At 42.8% G+C, this 19,943-nt stretch overlaps 1 protein-coding gene across 1 annotated transcript in view; it reads right to left on the bottom strand.

The window, feature by feature from the left end:
• The window catches only part of INTS4 (integrator complex subunit 4), a 111,264-nt gene extending 103,519 nt beyond the window's left edge, over positions 1-7,745 (bottom strand). Inside the window, exons 1-2 of the mRNA XM_006077388.3 lie at positions 7,480-7,745; positions 2,955-3,149 (exon numbers count right to left, since the gene is read on the bottom strand). Coding sequence (XP_006077450.1) covers positions 2,955-3,149; positions 7,480-7,533 — 249 coding nt within the window. The 5' untranslated portion in view covers positions 7,534-7,745. The remainder of the gene's footprint in view (positions 1-2,954; positions 3,150-7,479) is intronic.
• Positions 7,746-19,943: the final 12,198 nt, after the last annotated feature.

The raw sequence follows: 19,943 nt of genomic DNA, 5'->3' as shown, positions 1-19,943 counted from the left end.
CATAAGCTGGAATCCAGATTGCCGGGAGAAATGTCAATAACCTCAGATATGCAGATGACACCACCCTTATGGCAGAAAGTGAAGAAGAATTAAAGAGCCTCTTGATGAAAGTGAAAGAGGAGAATGAAATAGTTGGCTTAAAGCTCAACATTCAGAAAACTAAAATCATGGCATCCGGTCCCATCACTTCATGGGAAATAGATGGAGAAACAGTGGAAACAGTGGCTGACTTTATTTTTGGGGGCTCCAAAATCACTGCAGATGGTGACTGCAGCCATGAAATTAAAAGATGCTTACTCCTTGGAAGGAAAGTTATGACCAACCTAGACAGCATATTCAAAAGCAGAGACATTACTTTTGTCAACAAAGGTCCATCTAGTCAAGGTTATGGTTTTTCCAGCAGTCATATAAGGATGTGAGAGTTGGACTATATATAAAGAAAGCTGAGCGCCGAAGAATTGATGCTTTTGAACTGTGGTGTTGGAGAAGACTCTTGGGAGTCCCTTGGACTGCAAGGAGATCCAACCAGTCCATCCTAAAGGAAATCAGTCCTGGGTGTTCATTGGAAGGACTGATGTTGAAGCTGAAACTCCAATATTTTGGCCACCTGAAAATAAGAGCTGACTCATTTGAAAAGACCCTGATGCTGGGAAAGATTGAGGGCAGGAGGAAAAGGGCACAACAGAGGATGAGATGGTTGGATGGCACTGCCAACTTGATGGACATGAGTTTGGGTATACTCCAGGAGTTGTGATGGACAGGGAGGCCTGGCGTGCTGCAGTTCATAGGGTCGCAAAGAGTCGGACACAACTGAGCGACTGAACTGAACTGAACTGTATTTCTTTATGACTTACGCAAGCCAAATCATTATGCTGTATCCTTAAATGTAAATAGTGCTGTATGTCATTATATCTCAATAAAACTGGAAGAAAAAAAAGGTCCCATATTGCTCAAGAGAATCTTACATCCTTGTACAAGGAAATGGACAAGGAACAAAATAAATGAGAAAATTATATACAATATTAGAAGATGTTAAGTGCTCTGGAGAAAACAAAATAAAGGAAGGGGCTAAAAAGTGCTGGAAGTGGGATAGGCAGTTTCAATTTCAAATAGAGGGATGAAAGAAGACCTTAATGAAAAAGTAACATTTAAGCAAAGGCTTTAATGCAGTGTGGGAAACAGACATATGAACACCTGAGGGAAGTGTTTCAAGCAGAAGGAAAGATAAGTGGAAAGACTGAGAAAGCAATATACTTGACAGAGAAAATGACAGAGCAGACCAGGTTCGTGTCAAGGAGAGGGGTTCTAGGCTGAGGTAACAACATGGGAAAAGACACTGACTTCTGAAAACACACAAGGTCTTTGGAAAACTGCAACCATTCTGATTAAGCTACAACATTATATATGAAGAAAAGGACTTTTTAGATCATACATAAAATATTTAAATACAGATAGTTTATAAAAATAAAAGAGACTAAAGGGAAAAAGATAAGAAGCAAGGAGGGACTTCAATACATAAACATCCTGATTGATGTAAATATGAAGTAGAAATCATTTATAAGGTATTCTTAAATTTTTCAAAAATATGCTTATCTGGGATCTAACAAAGTCTATTGATCTAACTTCCAGTTCATAGTAAATATAGGAGATAGAGGAACAAGTTAACCAAGGAAGTAAACAAATTCAGAAAACAAGACAGTTTGTAAAACAACTGACCAAATTTCTTTAACAGGTCATATTACCAAAATAATAAAAATTGTTCCAGATTTTACAAAAAGCAAATGCCATGCGTGGACACAGTTTGCATTCTGATTTGAACATATCAACTATAACAAGATATTCCGGGAACAACTAGAGAAATTTGGGGCTTCCTTCATGGCTCAGTAGTATAGAATTTGCCTGCCAATGCAGGAGACACGGGATTATCCCTGGGAAGATCCCCTGGTGAAGGAAAGGACAACCCACTCCCCTATCCTCTGTCAAAGGGAAATTCCATGGACAGAGGAGCCAGGAGGGTTACAGCCCACAGGGTCACAAGAGTTCCACATAACTTAGCAACTAAACCATCCCCACCAGAGAAATTTGAATACAAACTATTTGTTAGATGACATTAAGGAATAACTGAATTATACTGAGGTGGTTAGATGGTTATATCTTTTTTCAATGTACCCTTTTAAGAGATATTTAATCAACTATTTAGGGGAAAATATTATGATACTTTAACAAAAACTTCAGGAAAGCAAATAAAGCAAATTTGACAAAACATTAACTATTTAACCCCAAAGATGGGTTATTTGGGACTTCATTATAGTACTGTCTCTACTTTACTATAAGCTTAATAATTTTCATACTAAAGTTTCAAATTCTAAGTAATCTGTGATTCAAATATTTACAAATCATTTCTTCTTTACCTCAGATCTCACAAACAAAAACTGAAAAAGAAATGTATTTTGTGAATTTCATTTTCTCTCTTTAAACTGTTTTCTGTATTTAATCACGCATGACGACGCTTTTTTCTAGCCTATGAAAACAGAGAAATAAAATGCTACATAACTTATAAAAAAAGAGGGGCTACTGCAGTTAAGATACTGGGGCCCTGAAGTAAAGCAGTAACAGCAGAGAAAAGACTATACACCAGATGCAAATCTGGTTACAGTTGGTCCTGGTTGAAGTTAACTCCTCCTCTGTGCTCCACTGCACTCGAGTACCCTCAGCAATTTGATGCATTTTATCATTCACATCTGTCTCCATCTAGCTACTCCAAGCTTCTAAGGAGAGGATCTTTTTGGATCTTTTGGACCTTTTTCATCTCGGTATCCACAGCGCCTAGCATATAGAAGATACTCAGGAAAGACTGCTGAATGAACACCTTATTTATTTTGCCATTTTAACCCATTCTGCAGACATAATACAACTCTCATACCTACTGCCATCAGGTCCCAAGACCTTCTTACCTTGTAATAATGTTCCAAGAGAATCCTGACGACTCCCTCCACACTTTCTGCCTCAACAGGCTTCCTGGCAAACTGAAGTAGGTACTGCAAAGCATCTGCTGGGGAGGTAGCCTTACACAGATCTATGTGGAGTGCTGCAGATTTACTTGGTTTTGTCATTCGGAGTTTCTTAGTAGCAACTTCTTCCTGTTGTTGCTGCAAGAGGGTAAGGAAGATAAAACATGAAAACCTGGCTGAAAACAAAGAGTCTGCAAAGCTAACTTTGCCTCATTTGATGAAAATTAACTTTTCTTACACCAAATAATGTATTTGGGTAACAGACCTAGCCTAAACAAAAAAGCAGCATTATGAACTGGGAAAAGACCCAACTGGAGACAAAGTTATGAGTCCCAATTTTGCTTTTCACTAGCTCCAATGGCTTTGGGCAAGTCATTTCATTTCTTCAAATCTCAGTTTCTTTCTCTGTAGAGTAGGTCCATAATATTTTGTTCTGCCTATCTCTTAGGATTGCTGTAGCTTCGGGGTTAAGAGGACACACAAAGGATCTGTTCCACTCTTTATTAGAACAGAAATCTCAATTCAGCAAATACATTCAGGCTGTGCTAAAGCACTTACTAGGCTCACCTTCCCTCCTGAGAAACCCAGAACCAACAGGAACAGTCTACAGCTTACACTGAGGAAAAAAATCTTCCTCTCACAACAGATGACTATTTTCACCCAAATCATTCTACCTTTATTAGAAGAATAGACAGTGTAGGGGAAAAATGCATTGCCACACACCTAGCAAACTTCAGCTACTTAATAAATGTTTACTAAACAACTGATGTGGAATTAGGAGTTCTCTCTGAGATCCAACTCTGCTGCTCTCTTCTAAGGATGTCATAATTCTCAGTTTCACCATCTATAAAATAGGAATGATGACCTACTGCTAGTCTTTCTCAATCAGGAATCCTCATCTGAACCACAGAACACACAAAATTAGCTGAGCAACTGTCTTCTCGATTCTCTCAAGGATAGTACATAACTAGAACTGTTTCAGACACATCTGTTACATATAAGGAGTGTCAAAAAGTTCATGTAAAAGGGAACCTTCACTCCAGGGCTTAAGTAAGGCCCTGGGGTAGATATAGAGAGGATCACAACATAAGAATAAAGCTGTAATCAATAATTTTCCTTAACACTTGATGCATCATAATGATACCTTGAAGAATCATCTCTTTATAAAATTACACCTCTGCAGACTAGAGAGTCGGATTAGTCTAGACGGGAACATGGCATGGCATGATAATAAGACTAAGGGCTTTGAAATCAAAGGAATTTGAGTTAAATTATCACTTGGTAGCTACAGGTCTCCTCCTTCTATAAAAAGGAATACAATACTTACATCACAGGGATACCTGAGAAGTAAAAACTACAATGTCTTTATCGTACAAACACATCATATGCACCACATATCCATTCTCTCTCTCTCATCTTCATGGCAGAGGAAAAATAACAGAAGCACTAAGATCTCAGGTGATTACTGTGTGGTAACCATTTACGAACAATGAAGCAAAGAAATGAGCTCTTAAAATCTTTACCCATTTCCATCCTATCCCACACAAATTCATTCTTCAGTGTTATCAGCAGTTAGGTAAAAAAACTGGGACGATTTTTTTTTCCCTAAGGAGCACATAAGGAGAAGGACAAACCAATATCTGCTATCATTCAACCATCAATATTTTAGTGTGCCAGGCCCTATGGTCTATCCAGGGAACACAGATGAACCAAGCGTTACCTCTGCCCTCAAGGAGCCGAAACTGGTAGGCAGAAACAAATACTAGTAATTACAGTAGCTCCAAAATCACTGCAGATGGTGACTGCAGCCATGAAATTAAAAGACGCTTACTCCTTGGAAGGAAAGTTATGACCAACCTAGATAGCATATTCAAAAGCAAAGACATTACTTTGCCAAAAAAGGTCCGTCTAGTCAAGGCTATGGTTTTTCCAGTGATCATGTATGGATGTGAGAGTTGGACTGTGAAGAGGGCTGAGCGCCGAAGAATTGATGCTTTTGAACTGTGGTGTTGGAGAAGACTCTTGAGAGTCCCTTGGATTGCAAGGAGATCCAACCAGTCCATTCTGAAGATCAGCCCTGGGATTTCTTTGGAAGGAATGATGCTAAAGCTGAAGCTCCAGTACTTTGACCACCTCATGCAAAGAGTTGACTCATTGGAAAAGACTCTGATGCTGGGAGGGATTGGGGGCAGGAGGAGAAGGGGACGACAGAGGATGAGGTGGCTGGATGGCATCACCAACTCCATGGACGTGAGTCTGAGTGGATTCTGGGAGTTGGTGATGGACAGGGAGGCCTGGCGTGCTGCGATTCATGGGGTCACAAGGAGTTGGACACGACTGAGCGACTGAACTGACCTGAACAGTAGCACCGAGTGATAAGTACAAATAGATGAGTGTTACAGAAGTTGGGGAGGAGAGACTAAAGCAAAAATTTAAGTCCACTGGGTGGAGAACAAAAAGAAAGGGAAGAATGACATCCATTCTACGTAAAAGAGACAGCAGATACAAAAGTTTGGAAAGGTCCAAACACACGGCATGCTGGAGGAGCGGTGAGTAGTCTTGATAAGAGGAAACAGCAGAATAAAGAAAGGAAGTGATACTGCCCAACAAAGTGAATGGACTTAATGTCACTGAACTCCACACTTAAAAAATGGTTAAAATGATAAATCCTGTTATGTTTATTTTGGCACAATTTGTTTTTTAAATGGGGGCAAAGGAATCCAGAGCTAGGAAATGCCAAAAAGCCAGCCACGGAAGAGGGAGCTCTGTAAAGCTTTCCTGAATCTTGACTCATTCTAAAAGTTCAAGAAAACAAATTTCACATAAAAAGGAGCAACAAGACTGACAAGGTATCAAAGTTATTTTCAGAAAAAAAAACAAGAATAGAAGCCAACTAACTTCCCTACACACAACAGAAATATGCCACACACACAAAAAAATGAAAAAGGCAGTGAAGGAATACTGTTAAATCACAAAGGGCAAGAGAGTTTGGCTAGTTTTCAGAAAAAGAAGTAGTTGTAAAAGAGTAAAGAAGACTTGGTTTGTCGATGCAATTACCTCTCCATACTATAATCTCAGATATGGTGCTCCACATCTCCCGCTCACCTGTGAGTTCCGAAAGGACAGGAACCCTAATGTGTATTGGATTTTATAGCTCAGCACCTTTCACCATACCCAATATTGATGCATAATAACCACTACTTTATTCAATAAACTCTTGTTGAAGGAATAAATGACATACTTAAGGATCAGCCTCCTGCTGCATGGTCTAAATCTTGCTAGGCCACAAGTCTATGGATGGAAACCTGCTATTGGCTGGCATTAACCAGGGGCTTTTCAGAAATGCAGATTATTGCCCTGCCTCCCCCAGAAAATTCACTTACTAAGTAGAATCTACATTTTAACAAGCCCAGGAGATTTGGATACACAAAGTCAGAGAAGCAGGACACAACGTATGACTTGGGATCAACCTCTACTTTAGCGATCTCTCTGAGGAAATACATAGAGAATCACCGACTGTTGACACGGTTTGGGCCCCTCAGTCCTGAAACAACTGCAAAGGAGGAAGCATGGTACTGCCCTCCTTTATAAGTGAGCTGTTCTACGAACGAAAGCTTCAACCCCTATGAAGCCTGTGACCCTCGCCTGCTGTGACTGGGTCTTGAGGATTCCTATAGATTCCTCTTCCAAACCCTTAGAGCTCTACATACAGCCAACTTGGCTTTGGGCACTTTTTTGGTAATGGGAGTTGGGAGGAAATTTGTCAATACCCCACCAGAAGTCTCAAACTCCTCATTTGTAAAACGAGGATGCTAATGAACTGTGGTGTTTGGGGAAGCCTCTTGGAAGTCCCTTGGACAGCAAGGAGATTAAACCAGTCAAACCTAAAGGAAATCAGTCCCGAATATTCATTGGAAGGACTGATGCTGAAGCTGAAACTCCAATACTTTGGCCACCTGATGCGAAGAACTGACTCATCGGGAAAAAACCCTGATGCTGGGAAAGATTAAAGGCGGGAGGAGAAGGGGACGACAGAGGATGAGATGGTTGGATGGCATCACCCATTCGATGGACATGAGTTTGAGTAAACTCCGGGAGTTGGTGATGGACAGGGAGGCCTGGGGTGCTGCAGTCCATGGGGTCGCAAAGAGTCGGACACGACTGAGCTGCTGAACTGAATGTAACATGAATAAAATGAGATAACAGATAAGATACTTTCGTAAATTGTAAGGTGCTGTTTGCTTCTTCTAATAGTTTTTTTACTGTCAGACTGCACATGTTAATACTGACAACAGCAGCGGCCAATGAACACGCCCACTAAAGTGTAGTCAGAGAGGCAGCCTACCAAAGCACTGGCAGCACCGGCACCCTACCCAGCTTTGTGGCGCCAGTTCTGGCAAAGTGTCTGGGCGTGGATAACCTTCCCCTTTCCCAGACCAGTCCTGAGACCTTTCCTTCCAGAGCTTACCTGAACCACCTTAGTGAACTCCTCATAAACCCGCTTCTTCAGATGGGCCGCCATGGTTACCCGTACACCTTCTCAGCTTCCGTACCCGACAGAGCTGAGGGAAGCAGAGGAATACGAAAAAACTTGCCCAGGAAGGAGGAACCAGCCGCTGTCCCACAAGGCAGTGGGTTCCGGGAAAGAGAAGCCGCTTCCGGCTGCTCGACTGCCTTGTCGCTGTGCGTCCGGATTTAGCGACCTACGCCTGCTGAGCGGGAGGAACGGAAACCGGAGCCGGAGCGTAGCACAGGGGGCGGGGCTTCTGGCAGGAGAAGGCGGGTCGGAAAGGCTGGAGGAGCCAATGGGAGCTTTGGGGAGCTTTCTGTTGGGTTTGAGTGACGGAGGGAAACGGAGGGTCGGGGGAAGTGCTACAGTGTAAAGGGCAGAGGTGGAGCTATCCAGAGTTAGAGATAAAACCTGGAGCTGTGTGAGGATTCTGACTCAGAAGATAACATAAAGAGGTCAAACTGACAGCTCCATCATCCATTGCTGTTCTCAGTATTTGCTATCTGTCTGTATCCTGTGCTCGCCTTTTGATCGAGGTGTTGCTCAAAAACTGAGTTTGCCTTCTGGTTGGTGTCAAGCCTGAAGATCCAACTAACCAAAGTTCCAAAGAAGTAAGGACATATTACTTGCAGCAAGTAAGGAGAGCACAAGCAATCTTCCCCAAAGCAGTGTCTCCAAACAGCAAAACTGGGGACGCTTTAAGCTAAGTATTAGTCGCTCGATGGTGTCCAGCTCTTTGAGACCGCATTGATCTTAGCCCACCAGGCCACTCCATCCATGGGATTCTCCAGGCAAGAATACCGAAGTGAATTGCTGTCCCCTTCTCCAGGGGATCAAGCTCAGGTGTCATGCACTGTAGACAGATTCTGACCTACCACAGAAGCCTAAGGGTGTATGCATATTCATTCATGAAGGCGCTTGCGCAGAGGAGAATTCAACATTGGATTGGGGCAGAGGTCTACAGGGCTCAAGCTTTAGTTGATTGAAGTTAGGAGGGTCTACATCATCATTCCATCTTCCACGTCAGTGGAGAACATTAGTTCTTGCAGAACTCAAAGACATATATCAGATTGTTACATATATATTTTTAAGGAAAAACTGGTTTTTGACTGCAAGGAACAAGAAAACGTATTTCTTTTGTTCCTTCATTCCCTCACTTCTCTCAAGATAATTAATTACTGAGACCTGTTCAAGGACAAGCATTGTGGTCAGGCTTAGATCAAACAATGGCTTAAGCCAAAAATGGCTTTTCTTACATCTTTTTCTAGGGACCCCCCCACCCTATCTGCTTACAAAGCTGTATGCCACCCCTCCAAACCTCTCCTGGCCTAGGGTACTTTTTCCTGCTCTCTCATTCCAGTTGTTGAAAAGCTACCTATCCTTTAATGAATCAAGCCATCATCTGATAGCTAGGGGAGAGTGGAAAGAATTCTGAGGCCAAGGATCAAGCAACAAAGCTTCAGATCACGTAACTCAGATGGGATTTGAACCCAGCCAAAACTCTGACTGGGACTTGAACCCATGAGGTGGGACTTGAACCCACTGTCTTTCAGTTAAAATTGCTCACCTCGTGTCAGGACTTACTGAAGCTCAGGTTCTTTATGTCTCAGCACAGAAAGATTTCAGCAAGAAGCAAAGTGATAGGTAAGCAGTGGATTTATTTAGAGAAATACACATCCCATAAACAGAATGTGGTTTGTCTCAAAAGGCAAGTGCAAACCTGGGAGGAACAGCCTCCAAAGACAGAGTGTGTGTCAACTCATAAGATGAGAGGCCCTGAAATATGAGGTGATTAGTTTTTATGGGCTGAGTAATCTCATAGACTAATGAGTAGGAGGATTATTCCAACTATTTCGGGGAAGGGATGGAATTTCCAGGAACTGGGCCACCACCCGCTTTCTGGCCTTTTATGGTTGGGCTCAGAACTGTCATGGTGCCTGTAGGGGTGTCATCTAGCATATGCTAATGTACTACAATGAACATATAATGAAGCTCCAGGTCTACTGGAAGGTGAATCTTCTGCCATCTTGGACCTACTTGGTTCTAACCAGTTTATGTCTTATCCTCAATGGTTATGTCATTCTTTTTAATTGTTTGTTTGTTTTTTGGCTGTGACATGTGGCTTGCAGCATCTCATTACTCTGACCAGGGATTGAACCCAGGCCACAGCAGTGAAAGCTTGGAATCCTAACCTCTGGGCCACCAGGGAACTCTTAGCTATTGTCATTCTTTTAAAGGTTGTGCCCTGCGCCCTTCCCTCCTGCTGCACTACAGCTGGCACTTAATGAACAAGTAGCCTCAACTACAATGGCAGTAACACCTAACCCAACAAAGATGTAGTGACAGTGGAATGAAATAATGCAGAAATACTTCGCACTATACAGTGTAGTTCACATGCTGGTGTTAATAAATCCAAGGTCAAGGTTTACATCCTGCATTACACTTTAGCTGTGTCAACTAAAAAGATGCACAATGTGAGAGCTGTGAGCTAAGTTTTATTTGGGGCAAAATGAGGACTACAGCCCAAGAGAAAAAGGCATGTGTGTTCAGTTGTGGCCAACACTTTGTGACCACATGGACTGTAGCCAGCCAGGCTCCTCTATCCATGGAATTTTCCAGGCAAGAATACTGGAATGGGTTGCCATTTCCTTCTCCAGGGAATCTTCCTGATGTGGGGATCAAACCCATGTCTCTTGCATCTCCTTCATTGGCAGGCAGATTCTTTACCAGTTGAGCCACCAGGGAAGACAAGAGACAGCATCTCAGATAGCTCTGAGAGACTACTCCAAATAGGCAGTGGGGGGAAGGTCAATATATAAAATTTTAGTGAAGGGGGAATTCACTGCAATCAATAAAGTCACAAATCAAGTGACTAGTTTTTCTGCTAGTCACAAGGAGCTGATATCACCATGGAGGGACTCAATGGATGTGGGTTTGGGTGAACTCTGGGAGTTGGTGATGGACAGGGAGGCCTGGTGTGCTGCAATTCATGGGGTCGCAGAGAGTTGAACACGACTGAGCAACTGAACTGAACTGAGATGTGAGGATATGCAAGGATTCAGTCATTCAGTTCAGTCATTCAGTCGTGTCTCTTTGCACCCCATGAACTGCAGCACACCAGGCTTCCCTGTCCATCACCAACTTCCGGAGCTTATTTAAACTCATGTCCATCAAGTCGGTGATACCATCCAACCATCTCATCCCTGTCATCCCCTTCTCCTCCCACCTTCAATCTTTCCCAGCATCAGGGTCTTTTCCAGTGAGTCAGTTCTTCACATCAGGTGGCCAAATTATTAGAGTTTCAGCTTCAGCATCAGTCTTTCCACATAAATATTCAGGACTGATTCCTTTAGGATGGACTGGTTGGCTCTCCTTGAAGTCCAACGGACTCTCAAGGGTCTTCTCCAACACCACAGTTCAAAAGCATCAATTCTTTGGCACAGAGCTTTCTTTATAGTCCAACTCCCACATCCATACACAACTACTGGAAAACCACAGCTTTTACTAGATGGACTTTTGTTGGCAAATAATGTCTCACCTTTTTAATATGCTATATAGGTTGGTCATAGTTTTTCTTCCAAGGAGCAAGCATCTTTTAATTTCATGGTGGCAGTCACCATCTGTGGTGATTTTGGAGCCCAAGGAAATAAAGTTTCTCACTGTTTCCAGTTTCCCTATCTATTTGCCATGAAGTGATGGGACCAGATGCCATGATCTTAGTTTTCTAAATGTTGAGTTTTAAGCCAACTTTTTCACTCTCTTCTTTCTCTTTCATTAAGAGGTTCTTTAGTTCTTCACTTTCTGCCATAAGGGCAGTGTCATCTGCATATCTGAGGTTACTGATATTTCTCCTGGCAATCTTGATTCCAGCTTGTGCTTTATCCAGCCCAGCATTTCTCATGATGTACTTTGCATATAAGTTAAATAAGCAGGGTGACAATATACAGCCTTGACGTACTCCTTTCGCGATTTGGAACTAGTCTGTTGTTCCATGTCCAGTTCTAACTGTTGCTTCTTGACCTGCATACAGATTTCTCAGGAAGCAGGTCAGGTGGTCTGGTATTCCCATCTCTTTAAGAATTTTCCGCAGTTTGTTGTTATCCACACAGTCAAAAGTTTTGGCATAGTCAATAAACCAGAAGTACACACTTCTCTGGAACTCTCTTGCTTTTTATGTGATCCAGCGGATGTTGGCAATTTGATCTCTGATTCCTCTGCCTTTTCTAAATCCAGCTTGATCGTCTGGAAGTTCACAATTCACGTACTGTTGAAGCCTGGCTTGGAGAATTTTGAGCATTACTTTACTAGCATCTGAAGTGAGTGCAATTGTGCGGTCGTTTGACCATTCTTGGGTTAAAGCATCTGCCTGCAATGCGGGAGACCTGGGTTCGGTCCCTGGGTCGGGAAGATCCCCTGGAGAAGGAAATGGCAACCCACTCCAGTATTCTTGCCTGGAGAATCCCACGGACGGAGGAACCTGGTGGGCTACAGTCCATGGGGTCCCAAAGAGTCAGACACGACTGAGCGACTTCACTTGAGCATTCTTTGGCTCAAGTGAAGCCAAATCCTCTATTTCTTTGCACTGATCCCTGAGGAAGGCTTTCTTATCTCTCCTTGCTATTCTTTGGAACTCTGTGTTCAAATGGATATATCTTTCCTTTTCTCCTTTGCCTTTTGCTTCTCTTCTTTTCTCAGCTATTTGTAAGGCCTCCTCCGACAACCATGTTGCCTTTTGAATTTCTTTTTATTGGGGATGGTCTTGATCACTGCCTCCTGTACAATGTCATGAACCTCCATCCATAGTTCTTCAGGCACTCTGTATATCAGATATAATCCCTTGCATCTATTTGTCACTTTCACTATATAATCATAAGGGATTTGATTTAGTTCATACATGAATGGTCTATTGGTTTTCTCTACCTTCTTCCATTTAAATCTGAATTTTGCAATAAGTAGTTCATCAGACGCAAGAATTGTGATCATGAAATCAGTTCCTGAACATACCCAACTATCTAAAAAGCTGTCCCACCAGTTTCACTGGAGCACAGAGGGCCTGACTCTCCACCCTAAACCCCCTTCAGGGAGTGTCAAAGGTCAGCAACTGCAACAACACAGGCAGATGGCAAATGCCCTCATTGTTGCTGTTCAGTCACTGGCAAATGCTCTTGGCAAGTGCCAGTTTTTACTTGACAGATGTTTATGGTTTCATTCTTTGAAATGAATTAATGTAGAGTGCTTATAAAAAGAAGACTATGGTAGGCAGAGAAGAGTCCAAAAGGCTGAAAAGATGGTTTTTACCCTCAAGGTTCTGCAATCTAACTGGAAAGGGAGACACCCAAACTGATCATTAGTGGGCAAAATGTGCTGGATAACAGAGCCAAGTGCTTCAAACAGACCTAACTTCAGGATGCCTCAGGGAAGTTTTACAGAGGAAATGATTTTTAATCTGGCTTTAAAATAGTGAATTTTCCAGAAAGAAATAAAGGCATCTCAGACTGAAGAGACTACCACAAATACAAATATGTCCAGTGAAATGAAAGGCACTTAGCAACCAGTGCTTTTAATTAATGTTAGTGGCTATTATTTTTTAAAATATTCATTTATTTGGCTGTGCTGGTTCTTAGTCGTAGCATGAAGGACTTTCCATCTTTGTTGCAGCATGTGGGATTTTTTGTGTGGCATGCGGGATCTATGGTCATTGGGCTTCCCTGATACCTCAGTTGGTAAAGAATCTGCTTGCAATGCAGGAGACCCCAGTTCATTTCCTGGATTGGGAAGATCTCCTGGAGAAGGAATAGGCTACACACTCCAGTATTCTTGGGCTTCTCTTGTGGCTCAGCTGGTAAAGAATCCATCTGCAATGTGGGAGGCCTTCCCAATCCCTGGGTTGCGAAGATCTCCTAGAGAAGGGAGAGGCTACCCACTCCAGTGTTCTGGCCTGGAGAATTCCATGGACTGTGTAGTCCATGGGGTTGCAAAGAGGCAGACATGACTGAGTAACTTTCACTTTTTACTGATCATGGCATGGGATCTCTTAGTTGTGGCATGTGGGATCTAGTTCCCTGACCAGGGATCAAACCCTAGTCCCCTACTTTGCCTAAGCATGGAGTCTTAGCCACTGGACTACCAGGGAAGTCCCAGCTATTATTGTTATTGTTACCATATTTGATCAAAAATAAGCTGCAGGAGGAGAAGGGGATGACAGAGGATGAGATGACTGGATGGTATCACCGACTGGATGGACATGAGTTTGAGTGAACTCTGGGAGTTGGTGATGGAGAGGGAGGCCTGGTGTGCTACGATTCATGGGGTCGCAAAGAGTCAGACATGACTGAGCAACTGGACTGAACTGAACTGAAGCTGCCAGCAATTGTAAAACACTAACAAAAAATGCTGAAATTAAAAACAGTGGTTTCATATTGCTTAGATTTAGGTACTCTTACTGAAAATAGCTGACTTAAACTTCTTTAGACAAAGATTTGTATCCTATGTCATCCTGCTGTGTTTTTAAAGATACCATAAATGACAATTAAAAACAACACTCACACAATTCAGTTGAAGTGATGACAACATGAATTGCTATGACCCAGTCTTGCTGTTGTTGCTGTTGTTTAGTTGCTTAGTTGTGTCCGACTCTTTGCAGCCCCACGGACTGTAGCTCACCAGCCTTCTCTGTCCATGGGATTTCCTAGGCAAGAATACTGGAGTGGTTTAACATTTCTTTCTCACAGGATCTTCTTGACCCAGGAATCGAACCACATCTCCTCCATTGGCAGATGGATTCTTTACCACTGAGCCCTCATGACCCAGTCTACACGTGAACAATTGGCCAACAACAATCTTAAGATACGTCCCAATTTCAGAGACAGGAAATGCACATTTATGCATCATTGATACAAAGGATTATCATTGTTATTATTAGAAACAAGCCTGCAGGAAGGAGTTTGGTGCACTTAGAAAAACAAAGGGAGTTCAGTTCATATTGAGAGTAAACTGCATAAAGGAAACAGAAAGGAATGATGGAAATAAAGCTGAGAAGCCTAGGCCAGACTGGTATAGAAAACAAGAATAGTCTGCTTTCATTTTGAAATGAAAAACTGTATTGAACTGATGACATTTTCCTTTGACCTTCATTACTGTACATGAAAATACCATGAGGCATCCAGGTGAATCCCTTGGGCTTCAAATACGGTCTTCCTTGCTCCTATTGTATAACGTCAACCCAATTTCCCCTTGAAAATTGGAGTCGATCACTCAGACTAGTATAGTAATCCTTTCTCTGCCTGTTGGCTCAGCAAGAAGAGCCCAAAATGACCAGGGCAGTGTCATTACATGTTTGAATGTAATGGAACAGTGATTCTGTTCCTTTAGTGAAACTACTTCTCCTTTGGGGACTAAGTACTCCAAATCCCCTGAACATAAGAATTCATAAATGAGTTATTACATGTAAAAGTGACAAGAACCGCTCCTACCTCTCAGCTCTGGAATCATGTATTCTAACGTGGAAGAAACAGTACATATTTTAGTTGTTGACATGAGGCGTATACCACAAACCTGTAAGACAGCTTCCCAACTCAAAATGTGTTGTCTCTCAGCTCCCACAGTTAAGTCTGCAAAAGCTTGTTACACCTTTTTCTTTTTTTAAATCATAGCTACATCTGAATGATGGGATACCTGGCAAGGCCAAGAAGTTTCTTTGTTTTATTTTTTTCCCTATAAAATAGGCTTCCTAGTCAGAAGCAATGTGTGAAATACCATGAAAATGCATCAGGTATCCATGAACGGTAGGGTGGCAGCTGCGTTACAATTAGATGTTATTAGTCAGGGTTTTCCAGGAAAATAGAGCCAACAGGATTATAGAGATAGTAAAATATTCAAATAAACACTATACCATAGACTGAGAGGCTTATAAACAACAGAAATTTATTGCTCACAGTTCTGGAGGCTGAGAAGTCTAAGATGAAGGTGCTCTCAGATTCAGCATCTGGTGAGAGCTCAATTCCTGTTCATAAACAGCTGTCTTCTCTCCATGTCCTCATGGTTAAAGATGTAAAGGGGCTCTCTGGGATCTGTTTTATAGATCCCAGAGATCTATAAAATCTATAGATCTGTTTTTATAAGCCCATTCATGAGGGATCCATCCTCATGATCTTATCACCTTCCAAAGGCCTGACCTCCTAATACCTTCACATAGAGGGTTAGGATTTTAACATACAAATTTGGACATGAGAGAGGGAGTCTATATCAGTACAAAACTCAAATCTGAATATGGGATATGTATCTATTGCTATGTGGATAAATCACCACTCCTTCCTTCCTGGAAAGGATCCAGCATAGGTAGAATAATTTTTTTTTAATGGCCTCAATTCTTCCCCTCTATTTATTTAAATCCTTTTGAAGCTGCTTCCATTAAGAGATGGAATCTATATCCCCACCCTTTGAATTCTGCTGGCCTTGTGCCTGGCCAGTAAAGTATAGCAGAAGTATTAATAACAGTGTGCTAGTTTTGAACCTAGGCCTCAAGTTCCACCCACACACCAGTTTTTAATGTATTTTGCTTGGTTTTGGAACCTTACCATTGCCATGAGAATAAGTCCAACCTAGTCTGCTGGACAGAGAAGGCAATGGCACCCCACTCCAGTACTCTTGCCTGGAAAATCCCAGGGACGGAGGAGCCTGGTAGGCTGCAGTCCATGGGGTCGCTAAGAGTCGGACACCACTGAGCGACTTCACTTTCACCTTTCACTTTCATGCATTGGAGAAGGAAATGGCAACCCACTCCAGTGTTCTTGCCTGGAGAATCCCAGGGACGGGGGAGCCTGGTGGGCTGCCATCTGTGGGGTTGCACAGAGTCGGACACGACTGAAGCGACTTAGCAGCAGCAGCAGCAGTCTGCTGGAGAGTGAATGACCACATGAAACAAAGCCAACTTCACCCAGCTGAGGGTATTTAAGATCAGCGCCACCCTAGCTGAGCCACCATCTGACTACAGATGCATAAGTAAGACCAAATAAAACAGAAGAACTGCCTAATCTATAGGCTATAAGAAGGAATTAATGGTTATAGTCTTAAGGTATTAAGTTTGGGGGTTTGTCATATGGTTAGAGAGTCCCTAAGCTGCTAAATTGCATAGAACCAGCTGGTAAGGAGACAACAAGCCCAAATGGATTTAAGCAGCTTATTATTCACAGTGTAGCAAACAGCATGAACTTCACATTTGTTTTGGTTCCCCCTGACCTTTAAACACCATAAGGGTGATGTAGGTCAATGCCATGCACAGTACATCTGCAACACAGATGAAGGACACTGAGTTTAGGAAACCCTCAATCTTCAAAGAGGGAATGCTAGCAAACCTGCCCTTTGAAGGGGACAGTATCTTTTTATTTTTCCCCCGACTTCCTTTTATTATACTGGTCTGGAACGAATCTGCCTTCTAACCCAGTGTGAGACTTTTTTTTTTTTTTTTAATTTGCTGTGCTGGGTCTTAGTTGCAGCATGCAGGATCTTCATTGCTGCATGGAGGATCTTTTCATTTCAATCGTGGCATGGGAGGATCATAGTTCCTTGCTGCTGCTGCTGCTAAGTCGCTTCAGTTGTGTCCGACTCTGTGCAACCCCATAGACCGCAGCCCACCAGGCTCCCCTGTCCCTGGGATTCTCCAGGCAAGAACACTGGAGTGGGTTGCCATTTCCTTCTCCAATGCATGAAAGTGAAAAGTGAAAGTGAAGTCGCTCAGTCGTGTCCAACTCTTAGAGACCCCATGGACTGCAGCCCACCAGGCTCCTCCATCCATGGGATTTTCCAGGCAAGAGTACCGGAGTGGGGTGCCATTGCCTTCTCCGCAGTTACTTGACCAGGGGTCAAACTCGGGCCCTCTGCATTGGGAGCACAGCATTTTAGCCACTGGACCACCAGGGAACCCCTGGGAGGCATTTTTTTAATCACCATGAAATGTCTCCAGGATTGGAGGGTGATACTAGCTTTATTGGGCTTCCCTGGTGGCTCAGCCTGCAATGCAGGAGATCCAGGTTTGACCCCTGATTTGGGAAGATCCCCTGGAGAAGGAAATGGCAACCCACTCCAGTATTCTTGCCTGGGAAATTCCATGGACAGAGGAGCCTGGCGGGCTACAGTCCATGGGGTCGCAAAAGAGTTGGACACAACTTAGCAACTAAACAAGAACAACGATGAAGTAAACCTGCACCCTAACCTAAGCAGCTTTGGAAACATCCTCAAACCAAGCTATTCATGCCGTTTGCTTAGTGATGCCAGCATTTCTCCCAACAGTTTGTTACAGTTCAGTACAGCTAACTGATTTGCGGGACTATCAACCTACCACCAAGTATCTAGTCCCCCTGTGGGAATAATACTGTATCAGGGACCCAGTGTTGGTCTCTGCTGTTGGATATTCATCACTGACTACATCAGCTTTGTTAAGAAGAAGTCTGTACCATAAAGCCCATGCACAGACCCCACCCCTGCCATCATGGCCACCTTTCTCATGACTCCACTGAGCTGGGGAAAGAGGCTGACTGGCACGCAGAGGTTGGATCATTATGTTCCTTCATTTTTTAAAAAAGCCTCTTCTACAATGGGTGCCCTCTGGTGGGCATTCATAGGAAACACAAATGTTTTCACCATTGCAAGACATTCATCCTTATACCAACATCCCAGGTCTTCTTGTCTCCAGTCTTCTGCTGTCATATTTTCCAAGTCTTTGACCAACCAGAAAGGGGCCTAAGCACGCAGTACCTAGAGATGAGCCTTCCAGGACACTAAGTGTAGCAGAAAAGGGAAAAGAATGAATGGAAAGGGGGCCAGGGAAGACAAGGAAAATAAGCAGAAGAAAAAAAAAGAAGTGCTCCAAGAAAACAGTGAGACCTGAAAACCTGATACAGTGCTATGAACTAGGATGTCTTCATGACGGCACTCTCAAAGGCTTTACTCTGTGTTTTTCCTTTGGATTATAATGACAGTTATATTTGGCAATGAGTTTTAAGTTTTTCTCCTCTGACTGTAATTTTCATTAGTTAATGCCAGCAGATCTGAAACGTCTTATGTTGTTGTTTAGTCACTAAGTCGTGTCCGACTCCTTTGCAACCCCATGGACCACAGCCAGCCAGGCTCCTCTGTCCATGGGATTTCCTAGGCAAGAATACTGGAGTGGGTTGTCATTTCCTTCTCCAGGGGATCTTCCTGACACTGGGATCAAACCTATGTCTCCTGCGTTGGCAGGCAGATTTTTAACCACTGAGCCACCAGGGAAGCCCAAATAGTTTCATATAAGTGTAAGTGGTAGTCGCTCAGTCGTGCCCAACTCTTTGCGACCCCAGGGACTGCAGCCCACCAGGCTCCTCTGTCCATGGGATTCTCCAGGCAAGGATACATATACCCCTACAAATGAACAGAGGTGGGTTTTTTCTTTTTTATTGAGGTATACTTGATTTACAATATTATATTGGTTTCAGGTGTACAGCATAGTGATTCAATACTTTTGTAGATTATACCCCATTTAGAGGAATTACCAAATAATGACATTTCCCTGTGTCATACAATATATCTGCTACTTATTTTTTATATAGCAGACTGTATGTCTTAATCCCATACCCTTATGTTGCCTTTTCCCCTTCCTCTCCCCAGTCGTAACCACTAGCTTGTTCTTTGTATCTGTGAGCCTGTTTCTGTTTTGTTGTATATATATATTTATTTGTGTTAGTTTTTAGCTTCCAGATACAAGTGTTAACAGAATATTTGTCTTGGTCTGTCTGACTGATTTCACCAAGCATAACACCCTCTAGGTCCATCTGCTGCTGCTGCTGCTAAGTCGCTTCAGTCGTGTCCGACTCTGTGCGACCACATAGACGGCAGCCCACCAGGCTCCTCTGTCCCTGGGATTCTCCAGGCAAGAACACTGGAGTGGGTTGCCATTTCATTCTCCAGTGCATGCAAGTGAAAAGAGAAAGTGAAGTCGCTCAGTCGTGCCCGACTCTTAGCAACCCCATGGACTGGAGCCTACCAGGTTCCTCTGTCTATGGGATTTTCCAGGCAAGAGTACTGGAGTGGGGTGCCATCTAGATTGTTGCAAATGGCAGAATGTCGTTCTTTTTATGGCTAAGTAGTATTCCATTGTGTGTGTGTGTGTGTGTGTGTAGACACACAGACATCTTTTGTATCTATTCATCTATTGAACACTTAGGTTGCTTCCATATCTTGATTATTGTAAATAATGTTGCTATGAATATGGGGGTGTACACATATTTTGTTTTCTTCAGATTATATACCCTGGAATAGAATTAATGGGTCATATGATAGTTCTGTTTTTAGTTTTTAAAGGAACTTCCGTAACATTCTTCATAGGAGTTGCACAAATTTATATTCCCACCAACAGTGTGTGAGGATTCCCTTTTCTCCACATCTTTGCC

This window comes from Bubalus bubalis, chromosome 5 (genome assembly GCF_019923935.1).
Source record: "Bubalus bubalis isolate 160015118507 breed Murrah chromosome 5, NDDB_SH_1, whole genome shotgun sequence".
Taxonomy (NCBI): Eukaryota; Metazoa; Chordata; class Mammalia; order Artiodactyla; family Bovidae; genus Bubalus; species Bubalus bubalis.
This window is presented reverse-complemented; position numbering and strand designations above follow the sequence as displayed.